Source organism: Anolis sagrei, chromosome 3 (assembly GCF_037176765.1).
Source record: "Anolis sagrei isolate rAnoSag1 chromosome 3, rAnoSag1.mat, whole genome shotgun sequence".
NCBI classification, from domain to species: Eukaryota; Metazoa; Chordata; class Lepidosauria; order Squamata; family Dactyloidae; genus Anolis; species Anolis sagrei.
This window is the reverse complement of record NC_090023.1, coordinates 10,556,859-10,582,704: the sequence shown is the minus strand read 5'-3', so window position 1 is coordinate 10,582,704 and position 25,846 is coordinate 10,556,859. Positions and strand designations below refer to the sequence as shown.

Here is a 25,846-nt window from a genome sequence, read left to right as displayed (position 1 = left end):
ACTCCTGACACGACAAAAAAAAGTTTTGCATATCCACACAATGTCTTGAAACATCACCCCTGTGAACATGGGGTTCATACTATTGTATAACTTTCTATTTTGAAGTTGTCGTTGATGCATTTCCACCAACTCCTGATCACCTCCCAAATTGCTTCCAACACCATCTCCACAGTTCTGGCTGAAAGAATTTAGGGCAATGGAAAGATTGGCATTTCCAGAACCACAACTTCTTTCCCGTACCAGTAATGTGACAAATGATGGCGTCGGATGTTCACAAGCCAACAATTAGGACTCATAAGCAGCAAATCCTGCTTTAATTCTGTGCGGTGAACCTTGGCTAAATGCATTTCTGCTTGGGGATGGATGGCCGTGGTTCCCTTTGTCAGCCTCTTAATTGCCACAGGAATTGTAAAAGGTAGAGTCTGCTTGATCACAGGAGCAGGGGGTTTGCATTCGCAGGTGATGAATTCATTGCTTGCAGCCTTCCTCCGCTGTAGTATTTGCCCTTAATTCTGGTGCAAATCTGAGCATTAAATGAACATGAGAATATTAGGAAGCAATAGAGACCAGTCTCACTTCAAATCCCCAGGCTGTGGAAACAGAACCCAGCTGGATTAACTGTGAAATGAATAGACTTGGGAAGGATTTGTCTCCCTGCATATACCAGGATACACCTGCAGTGATACAAGTGGCATTCTGCTAGCCAGCCTATTATTCCCGTGGATCTATGTGGTGTCTAAATGCCTCCACAGAGGCAGAGATGTTAAGACTAACACATCAGTGGTTTTCAAGCAGGATGTTTTGGGATCTTTTTTTGGTTTGTTTAGTTTTAATGATGCAGTGGGCAAGTGTTGTTGTGAATACATCCATTGTGTGGTGTCCTTCAGAAATTTTCACCTTCACTGCTTCCTTGTGGTTCCTCACTTATGAAAAGGCACATAGATAAATATTTCAGACTGAACAGTGAGAAATTTAATTAATTTTTATCTGGAAGAATGAAGTGGGATCGATGTAAAGCTGGTCATTTCTTGGAGATATTCCTATAGACAGGTACCACAAAATTGAAGTATTTGGATATCACATACTTACCTATTTTTTATTTGATTTTATCTCAGCTGAACTTCAACTTTCTACTCCATAACCATGCAATGTGGGAAACTTTGTTATCATGACAAACTAACCATAATACACAGAAATACACAAGCATGTGGACAAACAGAAAGGAGGAAACCATGAAAATGAACAAGATCTGGCTACCAGTATTTAAAAAAATTAGAAAATTACAACAGCACAACAACAGAGAGGAAACAAACAAGGACATCTAATCACCTCTCAACAAAAGTTTGCTCTAGGCACTGTCAGGCCATTATATGCTAATCAAGGTGGTCAGTTGAAACATTCATACCTAGCTCCAGCAGACAAGAGTCCTTTGTCTCACCCTGGTCATTCCACAGATATATAAACCCTTTTTCCTAGTTCCAACAGACCTCACTACCTCTGAGGATGCTTGCCATAGATGCAGGCGAAACGTCAGGAGAGAATGCCTCTAGAACATGGCCATATAGCCCGATAAACCTACAACAACTCAAACTAACCATAGTTTGTCATGATAACTAAGTTGTACTGGTTTCAAATAAGCCAAAATTCTGCAAATCGGACTTTCTACGAACCAGTGCAGGCTCTGAGATTGAGAGGGAGACCCTTCTCTCGTCTGACCACCGTCTCAAGCATGGTTGGTGGGGACGAGAGAGAGGGCCTTTTCTGTGATGGCCCCCAGCTCTGGAATACTCTCCCAAAAGAGATTAGATTAGCCCCCATTCTTCAAATCCTTCCATTCCAAACTGAAAACATGGATGTTCAGACAGGCTTTTGACCTTGAATAGGCTGAATGGGCCTATATGAAACTTGTTATGCAGCTACGTGTTTTTGCCCAGCGTCCCAGTGCCCAAATGCAAAAGACTCACAGACAAGAGTAAAAATGAACTGAAAAATCTTTACTCTTTACTCAGCAGAGATGAAACATAAATTTCGCAATGTTGCATACAAAAAATCAAGCAGTGCAACAATCTTACACAGTCTTTGTAAGAACATAAAATAAGGCATCTTCATCTTACAGCAAATGAGAGATCAAAATAAACCTTGAGTAAATGCTATTTCACCATAGCCTCCTTCAGAGTAGCTTCTCCAAACTGCTCTCCAGAGCAAAGCCTTTGTCCATAGAGAAAAGGCTCACCAGAAGCTCTCTTCTTCAGCATCTCCTGCTGGAACTCCATGCTGGTACTCCAGAATGTATTCAAGAAAACTCAAACAGATATAGCCCCTTGGGTGTGGTCCAAGATTGCTGGTTGACCTACTTTGCCAGCTGCTCATGATAATTACACACAATAAGGTTTCTCTTCACACACACTCATATGGTCCTGCAAGGACTTAGCGCAACAAAGCTGACACGTGGCACCTTGTGACTTGACGGTAGTGTTGTGGTTCAACAACAACAGCATGATGGGGATGAGAGTGAGAGTGCAGCTGATGATGTTGGCTTTCAGTTTTCTCAGTCACAGCCTGTATCTGTAGAGAGGCCACAGTTCTCACAGGAAAGGAATGCAGATGATAAGACAGACGCTGAGAACCAGGGTCAAGGTGCCCAGGTGTTGAGACGGAGCCCACGGATTGCGGCTAAGTGTTGAGATCATCGGTTTGGTGGGAAAGCTGCTTGTTTTGATGTTTAGTGAATATATGCTCTGCTCTGGGGATTTCTTGGTGTCAGTTCCAACGTTGCTTTATGGCTAGCTCCGGCTCCTAGCCTTGGGGAAGGCTGCTTCATGCTATTTCATGGACTTTACACTGAACCTGTGCTTCAAGTCTCCTGCTTTGGCAATATGGATTATATTGGATTATAACCTGTACTATTGATCTTTCACTGCTTATGAACTGCCTTTTGTTTGGAAACCTCACAATAAACTATATACCTCACAACTGTGGCTGGTTTGTTGTGGAGAGCAAGGTGAATCTTATTCTGAGACACAACAGGCAGTTAGTTTTATCTACTGTTGTTTCAAAATTGTATTATTTTGATTTTATGCTACATGTGTTGATGGGGGTTGTTGTTATAATTTTATGTGACTTTTTTATACTTTTGTACCATTTTTACCTATTGTATGTTATATGTGCACCCTGGAGTGCCTTGTAAACCACCCTGAGTCCCTTCAGGGAGATGGTGGCAGGATATATAGATTATTATTATTATTATTATTATTATTAATAATAATAATAAAGTTAAACTATTTTCCGGAGGCAAAGATTGAGAACCCAAACATGTTTACAGAAACGAAGCAAAAGCTTTGCACAAGGGCTCATGAACTGTCAACCTCCATTTCTTTATCCAGTTCTCCAGACTCACATTTCTTCTTACGCATTTATTTTCTTTCTAGATACGACAGCTTTGGCCGTCTCACCAACATCACTTTCCCTACCGGTCAGGTCAGCAGCTTCCGAAGTGACACCGACAGCTCAGTGCATGTCCAGGTTCAAACCTCCAGCAAAGACGATGTCACCATCACAACCAACCTTTCAGCATCAGGTGCCTTCTACACCCTCCTCCAAGGTAAGCCTCACATTGACCCAATGGGTTTTGGATTGTGTGTTGCCTCCTCCTCCTTTTTCTTTCCTACTTCATTCAGACTGTGTGGTGTATGGTGCAAATTAGAAGCCATAAGAAAAGGTTGGATGAAATATGTGTACCCCTCAAGAAGGCATGAGCAAACTTCAACCCTCCAGGTGTTGTGGACTTCAACTCCCACAATTCCTAACAGCCAGCAGGATGGCAACACCAAAGTGAAGGTCCTCCATTGTGCATGTGGCAGGGCTCAGGTTGCATTGCAGCAGGTGGTCAGTGGTTTGCTGTTCTCCACACTCGCATGTTGTGGATTCAACTTTGTAGCCCCATTTCTTAAGATTGGCTCTGCATCTCGTGGTGCCAGAGTGCAGTCTGTTCAGCGCCTTCCAAGTCGCCCAGTCTTCTGTGTGCCCAGGAGGGAGTCTCTCATCTGGTATCACCCACAGATTGAGGTGCTGGGTTTGAGCCTGCCACTTTTGAACTCTCACTTGCTGAGGTGTTCCAGCGAGTGTCTCTATAGATCTAAGAAAACTATTTCTTGATTAAAGTCGTTGACGTGCTGGCTGATACCCAAACAAGGGATGAGCTGGAGATGTCTCTGCCTTGGTCCTTTCACATGCACGATGGAGGACCTTCTTGCGGCAACACCAGAGGCACTCCAAGTGGCCAGATACATTTAATCAGCTACCAAGTTTGCTAAATTTGTGGGGTTTTTTTATCTGTTTGTTTTGTTCTGTTAGAAATGTAATACAATGTTCTGGTTGCGGATGACACGATAAATAATAAACCAGAGTGAAGTATGTTGAATGTCACCAACAGGATGCCAATCAATGTGTTGGAGTGCTGAAGTAATATTTCGTTGATGCATTATAAATGTAAAACATATATTTTGGGGGTGAGGAGAGAAAGAAGAAGAGAAGGACACTTCTTTCGTTCCAGTAAATCTGGGATTTAAAAGAAGTCCACTCAAATATAGGAATAAGAATCATAGAATCATAGAATCAAAGAGTTGGAAGAGACCTCATGGGCCATCCAGTCCAACCCCATTCTGCCAAGAAGCAGGAATATTGCATTCAAATCACCCCTGACAGATGGCCATCCAGCCTCTGTTCAAAAGCTTCCAAAGAAGGAGCCTCTACCAAACTCCGGGGCAGAGAGTTCCACTGCTGAACGGCTCTCACAGTCAGGAAGTTCTTCCTCATGTTCAGATGGAATCTCCTTTCTTCTAGTTTGAAGCCATTGTTCTGCGTCCTAGTCTCCAAGGAAGCAGAAAACAAGCTTGCTCCATCCTCCCTGTGGCTTCCTCTCACATATTTATACATGGCTATCATATCTCCTCTCAGCCTTCTCTTCTTCAGGCTAAACATGCCCAGCTCCTTAAGCCGCTCCTCATAGGGCTTGTTCTCCAGACCCTTGATCCTTTTAGTCACCCTCCTCTGGACACATTCCAGCTTGTCAATATCTCTCTTGAATTGTGGTGCCCAGAATTGGACACAATATTCCAAGTGTGGTCTAACCAAAGAGGAATAGAGGGGTAGCATTACTTCCCTAGATCTAGACACTATGTTCCTATTGATGCAGGCCAAAATCCCATAATAACATCAGCTGCAGTTGGAGCTGGAAACAACCAGAAAATAGTCCAGGAGAACAGTAGCCTATTGTTTGGTTATATTTTAATAAGGCTCAAAAACCATAGCCTCAACTACCACAACCTCCCAACCCATTGGTAGGGCATTCCTGCTACAAGCCTAGCTCAATATAACATGAACCAGATCTGCAAAAGGGAAAGTGAAAATTGAAGAACATATCATTTTCATGGGTAGGTGGGCATAGGGTGGGCCAGGGGTAGAGCGGGGGACAAGAGAGAGAGAGAGAGACCATATGCTTTCTTCCCACTTCCTCCTTTCAAGAGTTATGAGTTTACCTCAAGGCCTGATACCCATTCCTTTTGGAGAAGGGGAGCAATTAATACAAAATTGAAAATATTTCCCTAACTTCCCCTGAGCCTTGGAGATAAGTCAGGCCATTAATACAAATGCATTCCAATAACGGACCAGCCTCTCCTCTGCAGCTATGGGCAAGGGGTGGGAAGGGCTGAGCGGCACGCACCGGATTATATGGCAGGAAACAGGCATCATCATGGTAATCCCAGCACCAGGAGACCCCTGTATCCTGGCGCCTTCTAACGCATGGCTATGTTGACGCACACACGCTCACACCTCATTAAGTGGTCCAGCCTCGGCCTGGCCAGACCTTCATACCGCAGCTGTTTGCTGCTTGGAGCTCAGCTGGTTTCCTCAGTATTTTACTCCTATTTCCTATTTTATTGCGCCTGTTATCTTGGCAACAGAAAACTCAGGAAAGGGCAGGGAGTGCCATTAGGGCTACTTGAAAAGGATTTTTTTTTGTGTCAGGAGCAACTTGAGGAACTGCAAGTTGCTTCTGGTGTGAGAGAATTGGCCATCTGCAAGGACATTGCTCAGGGGGCACCCGAATGTTTTACCATCCTATGGTAGACTTCTCTGATGCCCCCGCATGAGAAGATGGAGGTGACAGACAGGAGCTCACCCCACTTCCCAGATTCGAACTGCTGACCTTTTGGTCAGCAGTCCTGCTGGAACAAGGCTTTAACCCATTGCACAACAAGGGGCTCCTCAAAGGATATTGACAAGCTGGAAGGTGTCCAGGAGAGGACAACCAAAATGGTTAAAGGTCTGGAAACTATGGATCCCTATCAGGAACAGCTTAGGGGCCGGGCATATTTAGCATGGAGAAGAGAAGGTTAAGCGGAGGGGACACAGTAGCCATGCTTAACTATTGGAAAGGATGTCATGTTGAAGATGATGTCATTATGAAAGGCCTCTGGAAAATTATTATTATTATTATTATTTACAGTATTTATATTCCGCCCTTCTCACCCCGCAGGGACTCAGGGCGGATCACAATCCACATAGACATGGCAAACATTCAATGCCATAGACACACAACATATATAGACAGAGACACAGAGGCTATTTAACTTTCCAGCTTCATGAGGGTATGCTTTTTGAATTCCGGCCACTGGGGGAGCTGCTGCTTAACCATCCACTTGTGACACCAATGGAGTACTTCCTCATTCTTTTGCACTCTGCTGGAGAGTTTTATGGTGTCATAAATTAGTTAAATTAGCCTCCCTGCATAAGTGGTACCTAAATTTCCTACTTGACAGATGCAACTGTCTTTCGGGCTGCAAAGGTCAAAAAATTCCCATACTTGGACTCAGGAAGGTCCCGTTCGACCCAGGGCACATAGTTCCTACTCTTGGTTTACGGTTGGGTTGAGCATCCTTTCTTACTGACAAAGCCACTTTCTATGTAAGACCTATAATCCTTTAACATGTCCTGAGAAATACAGGACAACAGTTAATAATCCTCTGCTTTCGCTTATGTTAAGGTATTCTCCTGCAATTTGAAGGTGAACATAACGACATAAGGTCATCAGATCAAAAACTGGAGAGGGTTCATGGACCTTTAATGCAGAAGAGGGAATTTCAGCATGTATTGCTTGCCCCCTAGTTGTGTAGCAATACCTACTAACATTCCTGCTGTTGAAGGCATGGAAGCCACTTCCAGTTTTCAATCTGGCAACCCTATAAATAACCTGAAGGTCAGAAATTGCTGCAGTTACTAAATCAGTGTTGCTTTCTTGTTGTTTGATGTCAGCTTGCACAGAAGAGGTGGAGGGAAATGGAAGCAGGGCCAAGGAGGAAAGAAAGAATGAGCATTTCTTTGTTTCCGTTACACATATTTAGCTTTAGTTATGGGGAAGGTGGATTTTGAGAAATGATTTGAAAGCTGTTCCTCCCTTTTATACTCAAGCCAAGGGCCAGCTGGATTTAGGAAACATTGTGCTTTTTGGCAAATTCTGGGATGGAAAGTTTCATTCCACTTTGGAAGCCCAGTTAAGCCACAGAAACTGCAATTTGGGTGTCTTCTGGTCTCTGCAACCAGATATGAAAGGTCTCTAATCACGAATGCACATTTCAGTATTCAGCTGAGCAGGAAAGCTTTCTGGGGTGCATTCTTCCAAATCCAAAGATGGAGGGTATTGGCAGATCTGGCCTCAGAGCAACTGCTAGGAGGCACCGAATAAAGTGAAGTGCTCAGCCTTTTGTCAACTTCAAGGCCTTGAAGTGGCACATTTATTTAGTTACTTTCTAAAAGCTACAAAAACAACAAACATAGCTATCAAAATAGTCCCTAAGGTGAAATTCTTAGGAATCATATGTTGTTCATTCGTTCAGTCGTCTCTGACTCTTCGTGACCTCATGGACCAGCCCACGCCAGAGCTCCCTGTCGGCCGTCACCACCCCCAGCTCCTTCAAGGTCATTCCAGTCACTTCAAGGATGCCATCCAGCCATCTTGCCCTTGGTCGGCCCCTCTTCCTTTTTCCTTCTACTTTCCCCAGCATAATTGTCTTCTCTGGGCTTTCCTGTCTCCTTATGATGTGGCCAAAGGACTTCAACTTTGTCTCTAGTATCCTTCCCTCCAATGAGCAGTCGGGCTTTATTTCCTGGAGGATGGACTGGTTGGATCTTCTCGCAGTCATATTAACACCCCAAAATATACAACTTTTCAAAAAATAATTACGAGGAAAAATGGACCCAGATCAGAGCAAAACTAAAAAGATGGGAGCCACTCAACCTTTCCATGTTAGGAAGAATTGCTGTTATACAAACGAATATCCTACCAGATATGCTCTACTTATTCCAAACCTATTATTAAAACAAAGACAATGTTTAAAACCTGGCAAAAGGACATTTAAAAATTCATATGGAAAGGCCGGAAAAACAGAATAAGTATATATAAACCTCTGAAGAAGAGAAGGCTGAGAGGAGACATGATAGCCATGTATAAATATGTGAGAGGAAGTCATAGGGAGGAGGGAGCAATCTTGTTTTCTGCTTCCCTGGAGACTAGGACGCAATTGAACAATGGCTTCAAACTACAGGAAAGGAGATTCCACCTGAACATTAGGAAGAACTTCCTGACTGTGAGATGTGTTCAGAAGTGGAACGCTCTGCCCTGGAGTCTGGTAGAGGCTCTTTCTTTGGAAGCTTTTAAACAGAGGCTGGATGGCCATTTGTTGGGGGTGCTTTGAATGCAATTTTCCTGCTTCTTGGCAGAATGGGGTTGGACTGGATGGCCCATGAAATCTCTTCCAACTCTATGATTCTATGATTCTAAGACCTGATTAACCTGGCAGAGAAAAATATGGAACCCAGAGCTTCTTATTTCATAGCTTTCTTGGCCATTGGTAGCACTTTTCAGGTGGTGAGCACTTTGTTGGTGACCTGTGCAAATTGTGGACATTAGCATCCTGGTTTCAAATTATTTTCCTTAAAAAAACAAGCTTTTCAGTTACAGCCAGTTTCTCTTCTTGTTCTCCCCCTCCTCCTTTTAATTAACACTTCTAATTAAACAAGACAGATAACTTTATTTAAAATGTCTTGGCAAATTAGCTGCTCTGTACATGTTATTTATGTTCCATGTTTCTCTCTTGCATATTGGAGCATGAGGCGTGTGTGGCCCTTTAAATATTGCTGGAGCGCAGCTCCCATGAGCCCTGTCAACATAGCTATTAGCAAGCATACTGGGAGCCTAAGTGTGCATCTATGCTTATTCCCATTTCTAAGGTATCCCACTATGTACCTATGGGCAAATACAGGTATTTCAGAGTCTGAAAAATCTGAAATCCAAAACACTTCTAATCCCAAGCATTTGGACAAGGGATACTCTACCTGTACTAAGATATTGTTCTTTCTGGGCCTGTCCAACCTTACGTTTAAGCTACATAACTAATTTTAGCCATTTTCTTGTTCCTTCTTACAGACCAAGTGCGAAACAGCTATTACATTGGTGCAGACGGATCTCTACGGCTCATTTTGGCGAATGGCATGGAGGTAGCGCTGCAGACTGAGCCCCACTTGCTGGCTGGCACAGTGAACCCCACGGTGGGGAAGAGGAATGTTACTCTCCCCATAGACAACGGTCTCAACCTGGTTGAGTGGAGACAGCGGAAAGAGCAAGCCAGGGGCCAGATCACAGTATTTGGGCGCAGGCTGAGGGTAAGTGAATAAACCCCATATGATTCCTGTATTAAGAAAGCCAGTGTGGTGAAATGGTTCAAGCATTGGACTATGACTCAAGAGTTGTTGTTGTTTATTTGTTCAGTCACTTCCGACGCTTTGTGGCCTCATGGACCAGCCCACACCAGAGCTCCCTGTTGGCCATGGCCACCCCCAGCTCCTTCAAAGTCAATCCAGTCACTTCAAGGATACCATCCATCCATCTTGCCCTTGGTCGGCCCCTCTTCCTTTTTCCTTACATTTTCCCCAGCATCATTCTCTTCTCCAAGCTTTCCTGTCTTCTCATTATGTGGCCAAAGCGCTTCATCTTGGCCTCTAATATCCTTCCCTCCAATGAGCAGTCGGGCGTTATTTCCTGGAGTATGGACTGGTTGGATCTTCCCCTCGATCTGAGGCACTCTCAGGATTTTCCTCCAACACCATAGTTCAAAAGTGTATATCTTCCTTGGCTCAGCCTGCCTTATGGTCCAGCTCTCACATCCATAGGTTACTATGGGGAATACCATTGATTAAACTATGCTGACCTTCATTGCCAGTATGATGTCTCTACTCTTCATTATTTTAAAATTCTATCAGCCTACATCCCACTACATCCCAAACCATGCTTGCCTGTGATCCTAGTTATCATTTGACTACCCACTTTAGCATTCCAGTCTCCTGTAATGAAAATAATGTTTCTTTTTGGTGTATATATGTGTGTATATTTGTGTATTTGTGTTTATATGTGTACATGCATATTGCATATATGTGTGTGCTTGTCTATATGCATATTTGTGTGTATATCTGTGTGTATGTATGTGTATATGTATATGTGTTCATGTGTATATGTATATATGTATGTGTGCATGTGTATATGTATATGTGTGTATAAATAATAATATTAATAATAATCTTTATTTATACCCCGCCACCATCTCCCCAATGGGGACTTGGGGCAGCTTACATGAGACCAAGCCCAACAGCGCAATACAGTAAATGAAGTCAAAACACAACAACAACATAATAAATGACATAAAACATAAAAGTACAGCAAACTATATATATACATACTATATATATATACACACACCTGGAATGTTGTGTCCAATTCTGGACACCACAATTCAAGAGAGATATTGACAAGCTGGAATGTGTTCCGAGGAGGGCGACTAAAACGATCAAGGGTCTGGAGAACAGGCCCTATGAGGAGCGGCTTAAGGAGCTGGGCATGTTTAGCCTAAAGAAGAGATGGCTGAGAGGAGATATGATAGCCATGTATAAATATGTGAGAGGAAGCCACAGGGAGGAGGGAGCAAGCTTGTTTTCTGCTTCCCTGGAGACTAGGATGCGGAAAAATGGCTTCAAACTACAAGAGAGGAGATTCCATCTGAACATGAGGAAGAACTTCCTGACTGTGAGAGCCGTTCAGCAGTGGAACTCTCTGCCCCAGTGTGGTGGGGGCTCCTTCTTTGGAAGCTTTTAAACAGAGGCTGGATGGCCATCTGTCAGGGGTGATTTGAATGCAATATTCCTGCTTCTTGGCAGGTGGTTGGACTGGATGGCCTATGAGGTCTCTTCCAACTCTTTGATTCTATGATATATATATATGTGTGTGTGTGTGTATGTGTGTGTGTGTGCATGTGTATATGTATATGTGTGAGTATGTATATGTATGTGTATATTTGTGTGTGTTTGTGCATATATATACGTGTGTGTGTATGAATGTGTGCATGTGTATATGTATATGAGTGTATCTGTATATGTATGTATGGTGTATTTTGGGGGGCTTTTAAGTCTGTTCCACTGGGGTTTTGTGTGTGTGTGTGTGTGTGTGTGTGTTTAGGGGTGAGAGATACTCGTTGGACTGTTAGGTATATTGTCTCCAAATTTCATGTCAATTTGTCCAGTGGTTTTTGAGTTATGTTAATCCCACAAATGAACATTACAATTTTATTTATATAGATTTGTACAGATTTCTATAATTCCCTGGCCTGAGGATGCTAAGAACCGTCGTTCAAAGGAGTGACATTTTCTGAACTCTGCCTTTCTTGATCACCTTTCCTCCCTGGGAAGCAATACTTCTCGAATCCTAGAGCTGGAAGGGATCCCAAGGGCTCTCTGGTCCAATTACTATGCAGGAATAGACAGCTAAAACACTCCCGAGAGATCCTTCTAATCTCTGAGTAAAGATCTTCAAAGGAGGACATCCGCTAAGGCAATCTGTTCCACTGCTGAACAGCACACGGTGTCAGGAAATTCTTTTTCAATATTAATCTCCCTTTTTTGACAATTTCAGTTTTAATTCCTCGTTTGATAATTTGAATCCACTGATTCATATCTTAGTCTCTGAAGCAGCAGGAAACAGTCTCGCTCCGTTTTCTTTAATACATTCATTCAAATATTTAAAGATAACGATCACATTACCTCTCCGTCTTCCCTTTTCCAAGCTATACCTATCCAGCTCTCTGAAGGGCTCCTGATAGGACTTGTCTTTTTTACCATCTTGGTCACCCTCTTCTGAATGCTTTCCAACTTATTAATATTCTTCTTGAACTATGGTGCCCAGAGCGTCACAAAATATACACATGAAAGGGAACGAGGAGCCTAAATAGACCATAAGCTGAACATGAGCCTACAGTGTGATGTAGCAGCTTAAAAAGCCAGTACCATTCTATCCTGCATCAATAGGCATATAGTGTCTAGATCAGGCATGGGCAAACTTGCCCCCCCCCCCCAGGTGTTTTGGACTTCAACCCCCACAGCTGGTAGACTTTTAGGAATTGTGGGAGGTCCAGGAATCCTCAAACTGTGGCCCTCCAGCTGTTTGGGCCTCCAACTCCCAGAAGCCCTAACAAGATTGGGTTGTTGTAGGTTTTTTCAGGCTATATGGCCATGGTCTAGAGGCATTTTCGCCTGACGTTTCGTCTGCATCTATGGCAAGCATCCTCAGAGGTAGTGAGGTCTGTTGGAACTAGAAAAAAAGGGTTTATATATCTGTGAAATGACCAGGGTGAGACAAAGGACTCTTGTATGCTGGAGCTAGGTGTGAATGTTTCAACTGACCACCTTGATTAGCATATAATGGCCTGACAGTGCCTGGAGCAAACTTTTGTTGAGAGGTGATTAGATGTCCTTGTTTGTTTCTTCTCTGTTGTTGTGCTGTTGTAATTTTAGAGTTTTTTTTTAAAATACTGGTAGCCAGATTTTGTTTCATTTTCATGGTTTCCTCCTTTCTGTTGAAATTGTCCACATGCTTGTGGATTTCAATGGCTTCTCTGTGTAGCCTGACATGGTGGTTGTGAGAGTGGTCCAGCATTTCTGTGTTCTCAAATAATATGCTGTGTCCAGGCTGGTTCATCAGGTGCTCTGCTATGGCTGACTTCTCTGGTTGAAGTATTCTGCAGTGCCATTCATGTTCCTTGATTCGTATTTGAGCAATGCTGCTGCGTTTGGTGGTCCCTATGTAGACTTGTCCACAGCTGCATGGTACACAGTAGACTCCTGCAAGGGTGAGAGGATCCTTCTTGTCCTTTGCTGAACGTAACATTTGTTGGATTTTCTTGGTTGGTCTGTAGATAGTTTGTATGTTGTGTTTCCTCATCAGCTTCCCTATGCAGTCAGTGGTTCCCTTGATGTATGGCAAAAACACTTTTCCTCTGGGTGGATCTTCGTCTTGACTCTCGTGGCTTGGTCTCGGTCAACCCAGTGATTCCGGCCATGAAAGCCTTCGACAATACACCTAACAAGATGGTTCAGTTGTCAGGAATTCTGGGAATTGAAGGCCCAAACAGCTGGAGGGCTTCAGTTTGAGGATGCCTGATCTAGTCCCAGACTATTCTGCTTTGGCCATACCTTGCCTGCAATACTATGTTCAGTTCAGGAAGGATGTTGACAAGCTGGAACATGTCCAGAGGAGGACAACCAAAACAGTAAAAGGCCTGTGTGTTCATTCGTTCAGTCGTCTCTGACTCTTCGTGACCTCATGGACCAGCCCACGCCAGAGCTCCCTGTCGGCAGTCACCACCCCCAGCTCCTTCAAGGTCAGTCCAGTCACTTCAAGGACGCCATCCATCCATCTTGGCCTGGAAACCATGAATTTCTATAATGAGTGGCTTGGGGAGCTGAGTATGTTTAGTCTGGAAAAGAGAAAGTTAAGAGGGGACATGATAGCCATGTTTAAATGTTTGAAAGGATGTCAAGTTGGAGATTTTTTTTTCTACTGCTCCAGAGACTAGGACATGGAGCAAGGGATCCAAGCAGCAAGGAAAGGCATTGCTTATTTATTTATTTATCATGTCAGGAGCAAACCAAACAGTTGTATTGCATTTTTTAACAAACAAACAATCAAAACACAAAGTTTGCAAGCTTGGTAGTTGATTAGATGTCCTTTGACCAGTAGCTGGCCACTTGGAGTGCCTCTGGTGTTACTCTAAGAAAGTCCTCCACTGTGCATGTAGCAGGACTCAGGTTGCATTGCAGCAGGTGTCTGTGGTTTGCTCTTCTCCACACTCGCATGTCGTGGATTCCACTTTGTGGCCCCATTTCTTAAGGTTGGTTCTGCATCTTGTGGTGCCAGAGTGCAGTCTGTTCAGCGCCTTTCAAGTTGCCCAGTTTTCTGTGTGCCCAGGGGGGAGTCTCTCGTTTGGTATCAGCCATTGATTGAGGTTCTGGGTTTTAGCCTGCCACTTTTGGACTCTTGCTTGCTAAACCTTACTAACCTAAACCTTCATAAAAATCACCTGAAAGTAAGAACTCAAAAATAAGAACTGGTGGCATCTCCTTCTCTGGAGGTTTAAAGTAGAGGCTGGATAGCCATCTATAGAGAGTGTTTGGGTTTGGAGTAGATGGTCCTTGGGGTTCCTTCCAACTCTATGATTCTGTGATTGTATTCCAGGTCAGTTTAGAGATGTGTCAGTGACAGCATCAAAGATTGTGATTCATTGCATCTTTAGTCAGCTTTTATTTCATACTAGCTGTACCTGCCACGCATTGCTGTGGCCAACCTTCCTCTTTCTCTCCTTCCTTTCTTTCCTTCCTTTCCTCCCTTTTCCTTCCTTCACTTTTTTCTTCATTCTCTTCTTTCTTCCTCCCTTCCTTCTCTCCCTTTCCCCTTCCTTTTCCCCTTTTCTTTCCCTTTCCCTTTCTCCCCTTTCTTCCTTCTCTACCTGTTCTTGGATTGCAACTCTCAGCAGTCCTCCTGATCTATCTATCTATCTATCTATCTATCTATCTATCTATCTATCTCCATCTAATCTATCTATCTGGAGGATTGGTGGGAGTTGCAGTCCAAGAATAGGAAAATTGGAAATATGCAGGAATTGGGATGCTCTCAAAGAAATCCAAGGAGAAGCTAGCTTGCATCTTGGAAGCAGTGCATTTGGATCATCCTCCTCTCCTAAAGGGCCTGGTCTAGGGGATGCTGGGAGTGGTAGTCCAAAAAAAGAGTGTGGATATGCTTTTGTGTGTTTTGTTTCCCAGTGGGAGTTGTTTTTGCACATACACTGTAGCATCATTTTGCTTTTTTGGCCATTTAAGTCCTTTTTGTCATGTTTTTCGGTGTTTTTATGAGTGATGGTCACTCATTGGCCTAATGTGTATTGTGTCCACATTTGGTGTCAATTCGTCCAGTGGTTTTTGAGTTATGCGAATCCCACAAACGAACATTACATTTTTATTTATATAGATGTGTTTCTGCAAATAAAACATCACTGTTATCCTAATACTAGAAGTGTTCAGGTGAAGCTGAGACTCATATCCTATATATTCCGATGACCGACAATCCATCCTCTCTGCCCCAAATAGTATACCCTCATCTGGGCCACAGTTAAGCAAGAGTAACTGGAAGACTCCTTCTAGTTTATAATTCCTGACCCACTTCTTGGTGCTTGTGCGCACCCACCATTTTGCAGGCTGGCAACATCTTTAAAAAGCTCTCCAGCCTTCCTATCATTCTGGACCTCTAATTGGTCCTCTGGCTGCTAGAGATTGATCATCTTGCTCTTCGGGTAGGTTAAAAATCCATAACGAGTGGTTCTGTCAAGCATTGGGACTTCTCCGTGATGCAAAACCCTTACTCTTAATGCTGCTCTAGATAATGCCAGCTCCTTCACAAAAATCCAAACCTCTTAAGCATGTGGTAGATATAACCATTTCTCACTTGGGGACATGCAGATGATGCCTTCATAGTTATGGATCTGCCTGAGTCATTGCTTTGATTTATTCAACCTGGGACATGCAAATGAAGGCTTGCCTCGGTGTTTTTGGCTGGAGTCTGCTGGCAAAAGAGCAACTGTAGAGTTCACAGCAACAGATTGTACCAAGTAAAATCACAGAGTTGGAAGAGACCCCAAAAGCCACCAACCCCATTCTGTCACCCAACAGATGGCCGTCCTACTTTGCTTTAAAATCTCCAAAGAAGACTCCAGGGCAACATATTCTGTGGTTGAATGGCACAGAAAGATTTCCTAATATTCAGGTGGAATCTGTTTCCTGTGGGTTGGATCCACTGCTCCGTATCTCAGGAGCTGCAGAAAGCAGGCTTTAAGATAACATACTTCCAAACATGTAAACATGATTATTGTGTCTCCTCTTAACCTTCTCTTCTCCAAGACACATACCAAGCTATTATTATTATTACTACTACTACTACTACTACAACAACACTTTATTTATATTCCACCCTTCTCACCCCGAAGCAAACATTCAATGCCGCTTTATATAGACAATACACAGACAGAACAGAAAGGAGGTGTGTTGTTTCATCTCAGTGTCCAGCTGTTTTGGTGCCATGGAAGGTTGGACTCGAGTCCAGCCACAGAAGGTGCAGTCGTTCCATCCTCTATGACAAAGAGCTGTCAGGATTTCCTCCTTCCTTATGGTCACCCAGCATTTTCTGATCTTTCTTAATGGCATCGTAAAACACCTCCCCCACTTTTAGCGGTACCTAATTTCTCTAATTACAGCTAAAGCTGTTTTTGAACTGCTTAGGTAAACAGTGACCAGGGCTGACAGTCGGCAGCTCACGCCGACCCGGGGCTTCAACCTTGCAACCTTTTGGTTGATAGATCTTATAGTTGCTGGTGATTTATCAGCTGTGCTAAACCTCCAGCTCTTTAGGCCATTCCTCATAGGGTATGGCTTCCAAACCTTTCACCATTTTGGTTAATCTCCTTTGGACACATTCAAGCTTGTTGGATTGCACTGCCCAGAAATGGAAGCAGGATTCCAGGTTCAATCTGACGAAAGCAGAATAGAGCGAGACTATGACTTCCCTCAGTCTAGACACTCTACTCCTATTGATGCAGCCTAGAATCACATTGACTTTTTTAGGTCTCAGGCCATTTTGCCAATCAATTTCACTTCCCATGACTACATTTAGGAGTTAAGAAAAACGACAGCTTCGGATATCAGTCGCAAATCTCCACATATAACATGTCGATTGGCCCTGAGTGGTTAAATAAACAAAAATGTGAACATTGCATGGAAAAAGCCAGGCTTCAACAAGGAGCTAATGATACATGTGAGGATATTGTTTGCAGTTCACATTAGCTATACTGTTAACCCAGTGTATCCACAAGTTCTGCCTCCACGGAGTCAACCATTAATTGTTTAAAATTGTGTGTGGGTACTTGTTTATGTTTCAAAATCCTCATACCTGAACTGTTTAAGTTGCTATATTGTTATAAATTACTTATTGAATCTATCTGGGGGCTAACCTGTGTATTTTAAGGGTTGTTTTACTTTTCTTCTTTATTTCATATTTCCTTCCTGTCTCTTAAAAAGTCACCTGAATTTATTACCTTGCTTCAAAATATGGGAAATGGCTATCCTTTGTACATGTTCCAGTTCTTACTCCTGCCCCTTTCTGTTGCAGGTTCACAACAGAAACTTGCTCTCCCTTGACTTTGACCGTGTGACAAGGACAGAGAAAATCTACGACGACCATCGCAAATTCACCCTGAGGATCCTGTATGATCAGGCCGGCCGCCCCAGCCTTTGGTCTCCGAGCAGCAGGCTCAATGGCGTGAACGTCACATATTCCTCCGGAGGACATATTGCTGGGATCCAAAGGGGAACCATGTCAGAAAGGATGGAGTATGACCAGTCTGGAAGGATCACATCCCGGATCTTTGCTGATGGCAAATCATGGAGTTATACATATTTAGAGAAGGTGAACAGCACTTCTGAAAAATAATGAAAAATTGGGCAAAATCACTATTTGGAGGGCCAATGCCCTCATTTTGCACACACACACACAACCCATAGCGATATCCTTGAGTGTTTTCTCTGCCCCATTACAAAAAATCATATGAAAATGGAAATGATTGTAAATCATTTTTATTATTATAACAGTGGCTGGGATTGACTTTCACAGTTACAGATGCATAATCTAGAGCAGGTACGGGCAAACACAGGCCCAGGGAGTGGATGCAAACCCTTCTGCTCTTATCTAAGGCCCTCCTCTCTCTTACCATCCTATTCTTTCTTCCTTCTCTTTCCTTCCTCCTTCCCTCCCTCCCTTCCTTTTTTACCTCCCTCTTTCTCCCACCTTCCTTCCTTCCCTTCCACCCTTTTGTCCTTACTTCCCTCTTTCTTCCCACCTTTCCTCTTTCTCTTTTTCCTTCCTTCCTTCCTTCTTTCCTTCCTTCCCTTTTGTCTTTCTTTCCTTCTCTCTTTCCTTCCTCCTTCCCTCCCTCCCTCCCTTTTTTACCTTATCTCTCTCCCACCTTCCTTCCTTCCCTTCCACCCTTTTGTCCTTACTTCCCTCTTTCCTCCCACCTTTCCTCTTTCTCTTTTTCCTTCCTTCCTTCCTTCTTTCCTTCCTTCCCTTTTGTCTTTCTTTCCTTCTCTCTTTCCTTCCTCCTTCCATCCCTCCCTCCCTTTTTTACCTTATCTCTCTCCCACCTTCCTTCCTTCCCTTCCACCCTTTTGTCCTTACTTCCCTCTTTCCTCCCACCTTTCCTCTCTCTCTTTCTCCTTCCTTCCTTCCTTCCTTCCTTCCTTCCTTCCTTCCTTCCCCTTTGTCTTTCCTTCCTTCTCTCTTTCATTCCTCCTTCCCTCCCTCCCTTCCTTTTTTACCTTCTCTCTCTTCCACCCTCCTTCCTTCCTTTCCACCTTTTCGTCCTTACTTCCCTCCTTCCTCCCACCTTTCCTCCCTTTCTCCTTCCTTCCTTCCTGCCTTCCATCCTTCCTTCCCTTTCCTTCTTTCTTTCCTTTCCCTCCCTCCATTCCCTTTCACCCTTCCTTTCTTTCATCCTTCCCTCTTCCCTTCCTCCTTTCCTCCTGGCGGATATTTAGCTGGGAGAAGAGAAGGTAGAGAGGGAACATGAGAACCACGTTTCAGGATGTAAAAGGGTATCTCATTGAGGTGAAGGTGGAAAACTGACTTTCTGCTGCTCTACAGACCAGGGCACAGGGGAGCAATGGGTTCAAATGACAAGGAAAGAGATTGGACTGAAAAGATTAGGAAGAACTTCCTGAAAGTAAGAGCTATTGGAGAGTGGCATAGGCTGCCTCGGAGTGTGATGGAGACTTTTCCACAGAGGTTGTCTTTTAGGAGAGCTTTGATTGTGTCTTCTTGCATGGCAGGGGTTGGACTGGATGGTCCTTGAGGGTCTCCTCCAGCGCTAGGATTCTATATCAGGAGTAGGCAATATGGGGTCTCATGGATACACTTTTTCCTCTCCCGTCTACCATCTCATCCTGACCAAGGCCAGCCCTTTTGGGATCCAAACGTTTCCCATTTTTCCTTCAACTTTCTGCCTCGAAAAGAGAAGAGGAAGGGGAGGAATGGGCAGGGAGGGTACTTGGGATAAATTCCTGCCTCCTGTCTTGCCCACCTCACTCCAGCCCACCATGCAGCCCCTAAGTTAGAAAGTTTGCCCATGCCTGATCCAGAGCTACATATCCATAACTGGTTTGGATCATTGTCTCTTCATATTCGTGTCTGAGGCCCTATTGCCACGATTCTTAAAGTTTTTCAGTCCTGCTTTTCCATGCAGCAGCTGTTGCAAGCGATGGAGGTCTATTCTCCTATCAAATGGTGTAGCATACTGACATTCCAATCCTCCCTCCTGCCAGCAGTTTCCAGTCTTAAGAATAAGTTGGAATCCTGCTTCTGATTGGAGATTGTTATTGGGCATGGTCATGCAGCAGCTGTTGCAAGCGATGGAGGTCTTTTCTCCTATCAAATGGTGTAGCATACTGACATTTGCAATCCTCCCTCCTGCAGCATTTTCCAGTCTTAAGAAGAAGCGGGGATCCTGCTTCTGATTGGAGATTGTTATTGGGCATGGTTATGCAGCAGCTGTTGCAAGCAATGGAAGCCTATTCTATCAAATTGTGTAGCATACTGACATTTCCAATACTCTCTACTTCCAGCATTTTCCAGTCTTAAGAAGAAGCGGGGATCCTGCTTCTGATTGGAGATTGTTATTGGGCATGGTCATGCAGCAGCTGTTGCAAGCAATGGAGGTCTATTCTCCTATCAAATGGTGTAGCATACTGACATTTCCAATCCTCTCTCCTGCCAGCATTTTCCAGTCTTAAGAAGAAGCGGGGATCCTGCTTCTGATTGGAGATTGTTATTGGGCATGGTCATGCAGCAGCTGGTGCAAGCAATGGAGGTCTTTTCTCCTATAAAATGGTGTAGCATACTGACATTTCCAATCCTCCCTCCTGCCAGCATTTTCCAGTATTGCGGGATTTATCAGCTTTCCGCAGGGCTTGTAAGACATATTTGTTTCGACAGGCCTTCTATCTTTGATATGTTGATTTAAATTGTGTTAGATTCGAGTTTGTTTCTTGTAAGCCGCTCCGAGTCCTAGTGGAGTGGCGGCATATCAGTTTGAATAATAAATAAATAAGAAGAAGCAGGGATCCTGCTTCTGATTGGAGATTGTTATTGGGCATGGTTATGCAGCAGCTGTTGCAAGCGATGGAAGCCTATTCTGTCAAATTGTGTAGCATACTGACATTTCCAATACTCTCTACTTCCAGCACTTTCCAGTCTTAAGAAGAAGTGGGGATCCTGCTTCTGATTGGAGATTGTTATTAGGAGTCTTCCATCTTCTGAATACCAGTTGACAGGAGAAAAGATCTCTGTCACCTACAGTAGTTAATCCCCCATAAAGCTGGAAAGGAAAATCATGCCGGGAAGCACTACTTAGTTATTTATACAAAATAGTTAATCAGTTATCTTAGCCAAAGTTTTTAAAAATGCTTTTTTAAAAGGTTCAGGTTCTTCAGGGCTAAAAAATTAGAAATTCTAACTATTTTTCTCTTCTGATTACAGTCGATGGTCCTGCTCCTTCACAGTCAGCGGCAGTACATTTTCGAATTTGATAAGAATGACCGCTTGTCGTCTGTGACCATGCCCAATGTAGCCCGGCAGACTTTGGAGACCATTCGCTCCATTGGCTATTATAGGAACATCTATAGGCCCCCAGAGGGAAATGCTTCAGTCGTTGAGGATTTCAATGAGGAACGGCAACTCCTCCATACTTATCATTTGGGAACAGGGAGGCGTGTCATCTACAAGTATGGCAAACTATCAAAGTTGGCTGAAATGCTTTATGACACAACCAAAATCAGCTTCACCTATGACGAAACGGCAGGCATGCTGAAGACGATCAACCTGCAGAATGAAGGGTTCACTTGCACCATCCGGTATCGGCAGATCGGGCCTCTCATTGATCGGCAGATCTTCCGTTTCACAGAGGAAGGCATGGTGAACGCTCGCTTTGACTACAACTACGACAACAGCTTCCGGGTGACAAGCATGCAAGCGGTGATCAATGAGACCCCGTTGCCCATTGACCTCTACCGGTACGATGACGTATCAGGCAAAACCGAGCAGTTTGGCAAATTTGGAGTCATCTATTATGATATCAATCAGATCATCACGACAGCTGTCATGACCCACACTAAGCATTTTGATGCCTACGGTAGAATGAAGGAAGTGCAGTATGAGATATTCCGGTCCCTCATGTACTGGATGACTGTACAGTATGACAACATGGGGCGAGTGGTGAAAAAGGAACTGAAGGTTGGCCCCTATGCAAACACAACGAGATATTCGTATGAGTATGACGCTGATGGTCAGCTACAGACTGTGTCGATCAATGAGAAGCCCCTTTGGCGATACAGTTATGACCTCAATGGGAATCTCCATTTGCTGAGTCCTGGCAATAGTGCCCGCCTCACCCCACTGCGGTACGATCTCAGGGACAGGATTACAAGATTAGGGGATGTACAGTACAAAATGGATGAGGATGGCTTCCTGAGACAGAGGGGAAATGACATTTTTGAGTATAATTCCGCCGGGCTGCTCATCAAGGCATACAACAAAGCCAATGGTTGGAGTGTAAAATATCGTTACGATGGACTCGGAAGGAGGGTCTCCAGCAAAACTGTCCACGGCCACCATTTGCAATTCTTTTATGCCGATCTCACCAACCCCACCAAAGTCACCCACCTGTACAATCACTCCAGTTCTGAGATAACCTCCCTCTATTATGACCTTCAGGGCCATCTCTTTGCGATAGAGCTAAGCAGCGGGGATGAGTTTTACATTGCTTGCGACAACATTGGAACTCCGTTGGCCGTCTTCAGTGGGACAGGCTTGATGATCAAGCAGATCCTGTACACAGCGTATGGTGAGATCTATATGGACACCAACCCAAACTTTCAAATTATTATTGGCTACCATGGAGGCCTGTATGACCCCCTCACCAAACTCATACATATGGGGAAGAGGGACTACGATGTTCTGGCCGGCAGATGGACCAGCCCGGACCATGGCATTTGGAAGCGTCTAAGCAGCAGCAACATAATGCCTTTCAATCTTTACATGTTCAAGAATAACAACCCTATTAGTAACGCTCAGGATATCAAGTGCTATATGACAGGTAAGATTCATTTGGGGGCCAATTTTCCAACTTCCAGACCTTGATTATGTGGATGTTTTGTAAACAAAGTATGTACTTTGCCACTGGGTTTTATTGCTGTACCTGCCACACGTTCCTGTGGCCAACCTTCCCTCCCCCTTTCTCTCCTTTCTTTCTCTTCTTCGTTCCTTCCCTCTTGCCTTCCTTCCTTCCCTTTTTTCTTTCATTCTCTCCTTCCTTCCTTCTCTTCCTCTTCCCTTCCTCTCCCTTTTCTTTCCCTTCTCCTTTCTCCCCTTTCTTCTTTCTATACCTATTCTTGGACTGCAACTCCCAGCAGTCCTCTTGATCAACCTACCTACCTACCTACTTACCTACTTCTATCTAATCTTTTGAAAGTAAGAACTCAAAAGTCTGATGGCATCTCCTTCTCTGGAGGTTTCAAAGCAGAAGCTGGATAGCCATCTATAGGGAATGTTTGAGGTTGGAGTAGATAGTCCTTGGGGTTTCTTCCAACTCTAGGATTCTGGGATTGTATTCCAGGTCAGTTTAGAAATGTGTGGGTGATAGCAACAACGATGGGATTCATTGCATCTTTAGTCAGCTTTTATTTCATACTAGCTGCACCCGCCACACGTTGCTGTGGCCAACCTTCCTCTTTCTCTCCTTCTTTCTCTCCTTCCTTTCCTCCCTCTTTCCTTCCTTCCTTCCCTTTTTTCTTTCATTCTCTCCTTCCTTCCTTCCTTCTCTTCCTCTTCCCTTCCTCCCCCTTTTCTTTCCCCTCTCCTTTCTCCCTTTTTTTCTTTCTCTTCTTGGACTGCAACTCCCAGCAGTCCTCTTGATCAATCTATCTGCCTACCTACCTATCTCTATCTAATCTATCTTATCTATCTGGAGGATTGCTGGAAGTTGCAGTCCTGGAAGAGGAAATTGTAAATACGCAGGGATTGGGATGCTCTCAAAGAAATCCAAGGAGAAGAAAGCTGTGCATTTGGATCATCCTTCTCTCCTAAAGGGCCCTGTCTAGGGGATATTGGGAACTGTAGTCCGGAAGAGAGTGTGGGTATGCTATTGTGTGTTTTGTTTGCCAGGGGGAGTCATTTGGCGCATGCGTTGTAGCATCTTTTTGGTTTTTTTGTCCCTTCCGCTGTGTTTTTATGAGTGATGGTCACTTGTTGGCCTGATAAGTGTATTGTGTTCAAATTTCATGTCAGTCCATCCAGTGGTTTTTGATTTATCCCACAAAAGAACATTACATGTTTATTTATATAGAGCTATAGAATGTTAACCTCATTTTAGTTGTAAAGCATGATTAAGGTTCTGTGTAAAGAGAAGCAGAGGTCAAAGGTTTGGAAAGACCTCTTTCTGTCTGTAACCCCTGAAAGCCACTATCATTCTAGTGAAGGGGAAAATTTTAGCCCCTTTAAGGTTCATAAATGAAGTCTGATAGTGTTATTTCGCCCTCTCATACTGGAAAAGAATAGCCCTGCTTGCTGTTCCAAAAATGTTGTGAATAACTTTTCAATAACTTTAAAGCATAGGTTCTTTTTATTGCGATTTTCCAGTAAGAGAAAAGGTATCAGAACTTTTACACAGCAACATTTAGGCAAAGAACTACATTGGACATACAGATTCTATGTAACTGCACTGGATTCACAAACTTACAGTTACATTGGCTAACAAACAAACAAAGGGGAATTACATTTTCACTTAGCATTCACACACAAATGTTGAGAGATGTAAACATTTCTCTTATCACTGCCACAGTTCTTATCACAGTTTACTAAGAAGGTCAACCATTTCCGTTCTCATTAGCAACTTGTAATTACGGTCCAGCAAGCAGGTAGTAAATTATTTAGAATGATATCTTCAGCCAAATTAGGCCCCATCCACACAGCTTTCATACAATTCCATTCATACCCACACATATCAAATCCACATTTTTCAAATCTGCACATAATACTTCAGCGTGATGATAGTAGATTGAAATCAGCACTTAATTTCACAGTGCAGAGTGGACCATGGCTTGGGAGGCCTGGGTCCCAACCTGAACAAGCAATTAAGTCAAGTGGATATAGTGAAATTGCGAAGACAGGATGCTTACAAAAATAAGCAGTGGCACAAAGTGATCCACAAAGAGCTATGGCATACAAACTCACTGGTATTGAAACAGCAATGTTTCAAACTATGTAGGTCACACCTGAGCCATATATCCTATTACAATATCCCAGCTGGTATTGTGTCAGCTGAACATGTCAAGATGTTTTAGTACATAGCTCCGAATCTTTTGTATATGTTTAATTTCACTGGAAATTACTAGGAACTGGAAACTTCCATATTATTTTCTTACCTTAGCTCTACCATGTGCCGACTATATAATCATTTTTTGACATTTCTCTTTCACTAGACAAACAGTTGAATCTATACTATAGAATTAACGCATTTTGACATCACTTTAATTATCATGGCTCAGTGCTATGAAATCATGGGAGTTGTGCTTTGATGAGGCACCAGCCATCTTTGGCAGAGAAGGCTAAAGACCTTGCAAAACTGCAATTTCCTTATTCCATAACATTAATCCATGGCTGTAAAATTGCTATCGAACTGCATTATTTCTACAGTGTAGAAACAACCCTAACAATATAGGGTCTGGAGAACAAGCCATATGAGGAGCGGCTTAAGGAGCTGGGCATGTTTAGCCTGAAGAAGAGAACGCTGGGAGGAGATATGATAGCCATGTATAAATATGTGAGAGGAAGCCACAGGGAGGAGGGAGCAAGCTTGTTTTCTGCTTTCCTGGAGACTAGGACGCAATGGAACAATAGCTTCAAACTACAAGAGAGGAGATTCCATCTGAACATGAGGAAGAACTTCCTGACTGTGAGAGCCGTTCAGCAGTGGAACTCTCTTCCCCGCAGTGTCGTGGAGGCTTCTTCTTTGGAAGCTTTTAAACAGAGGCTGGATGGCCATCTGTCAGGGGTGCTTTGAATGCGATATTCCTGTTTCTTGGCAGGGGGTTGGACCGGATGGCCCATGAGGTCTCTTCCAACTCTTTGATTCTATGATTCTATGAATATTGACTTCCTGGCCATTATACTCCCTATAACACCATTTCTCAACCTGGGGGTTGAGACCCCTGGGGGGGGGGGGTTGCGAGGGAATATCAGAGGGGTTGCCCAAGACGATCAGAAAACACAATATTTTCTGTTGGTCACGGGGGTTCTCCGTGGGAAGTTTGGCCC

The 25,846-nt window shown here is 43.6% G+C and overlaps 1 protein-coding gene across 12 annotated transcripts in view; it reads left to right on the top strand.

The window, feature by feature from the left end:
- TENM4 (teneurin transmembrane protein 4) overlaps nucleotides 1-25,846 on the top strand; it is an 892,306-nt gene that overhangs the window by 844,399 nt on the left and 22,061 nt on the right. For all 12 annotated transcript variants that reach the window (XM_067466483.1, XM_067466479.1, XM_067466482.1 and 9 more), the window contains 4 exons: nucleotides 3,429-3,601; nucleotides 9,485-9,720; nucleotides 17,594-17,890; nucleotides 21,014-22,628. In XM_067466483.1, the coding sequence (XP_067322584.1) occupies nucleotides 3,429-3,601; nucleotides 9,485-9,720; nucleotides 17,594-17,890; nucleotides 21,014-22,628 (2,321 nt within the window). The remainder of the gene's footprint in view (nucleotides 1-3,428; nucleotides 3,602-9,484; nucleotides 9,721-17,593; nucleotides 17,891-21,013; nucleotides 22,629-25,846) is intronic.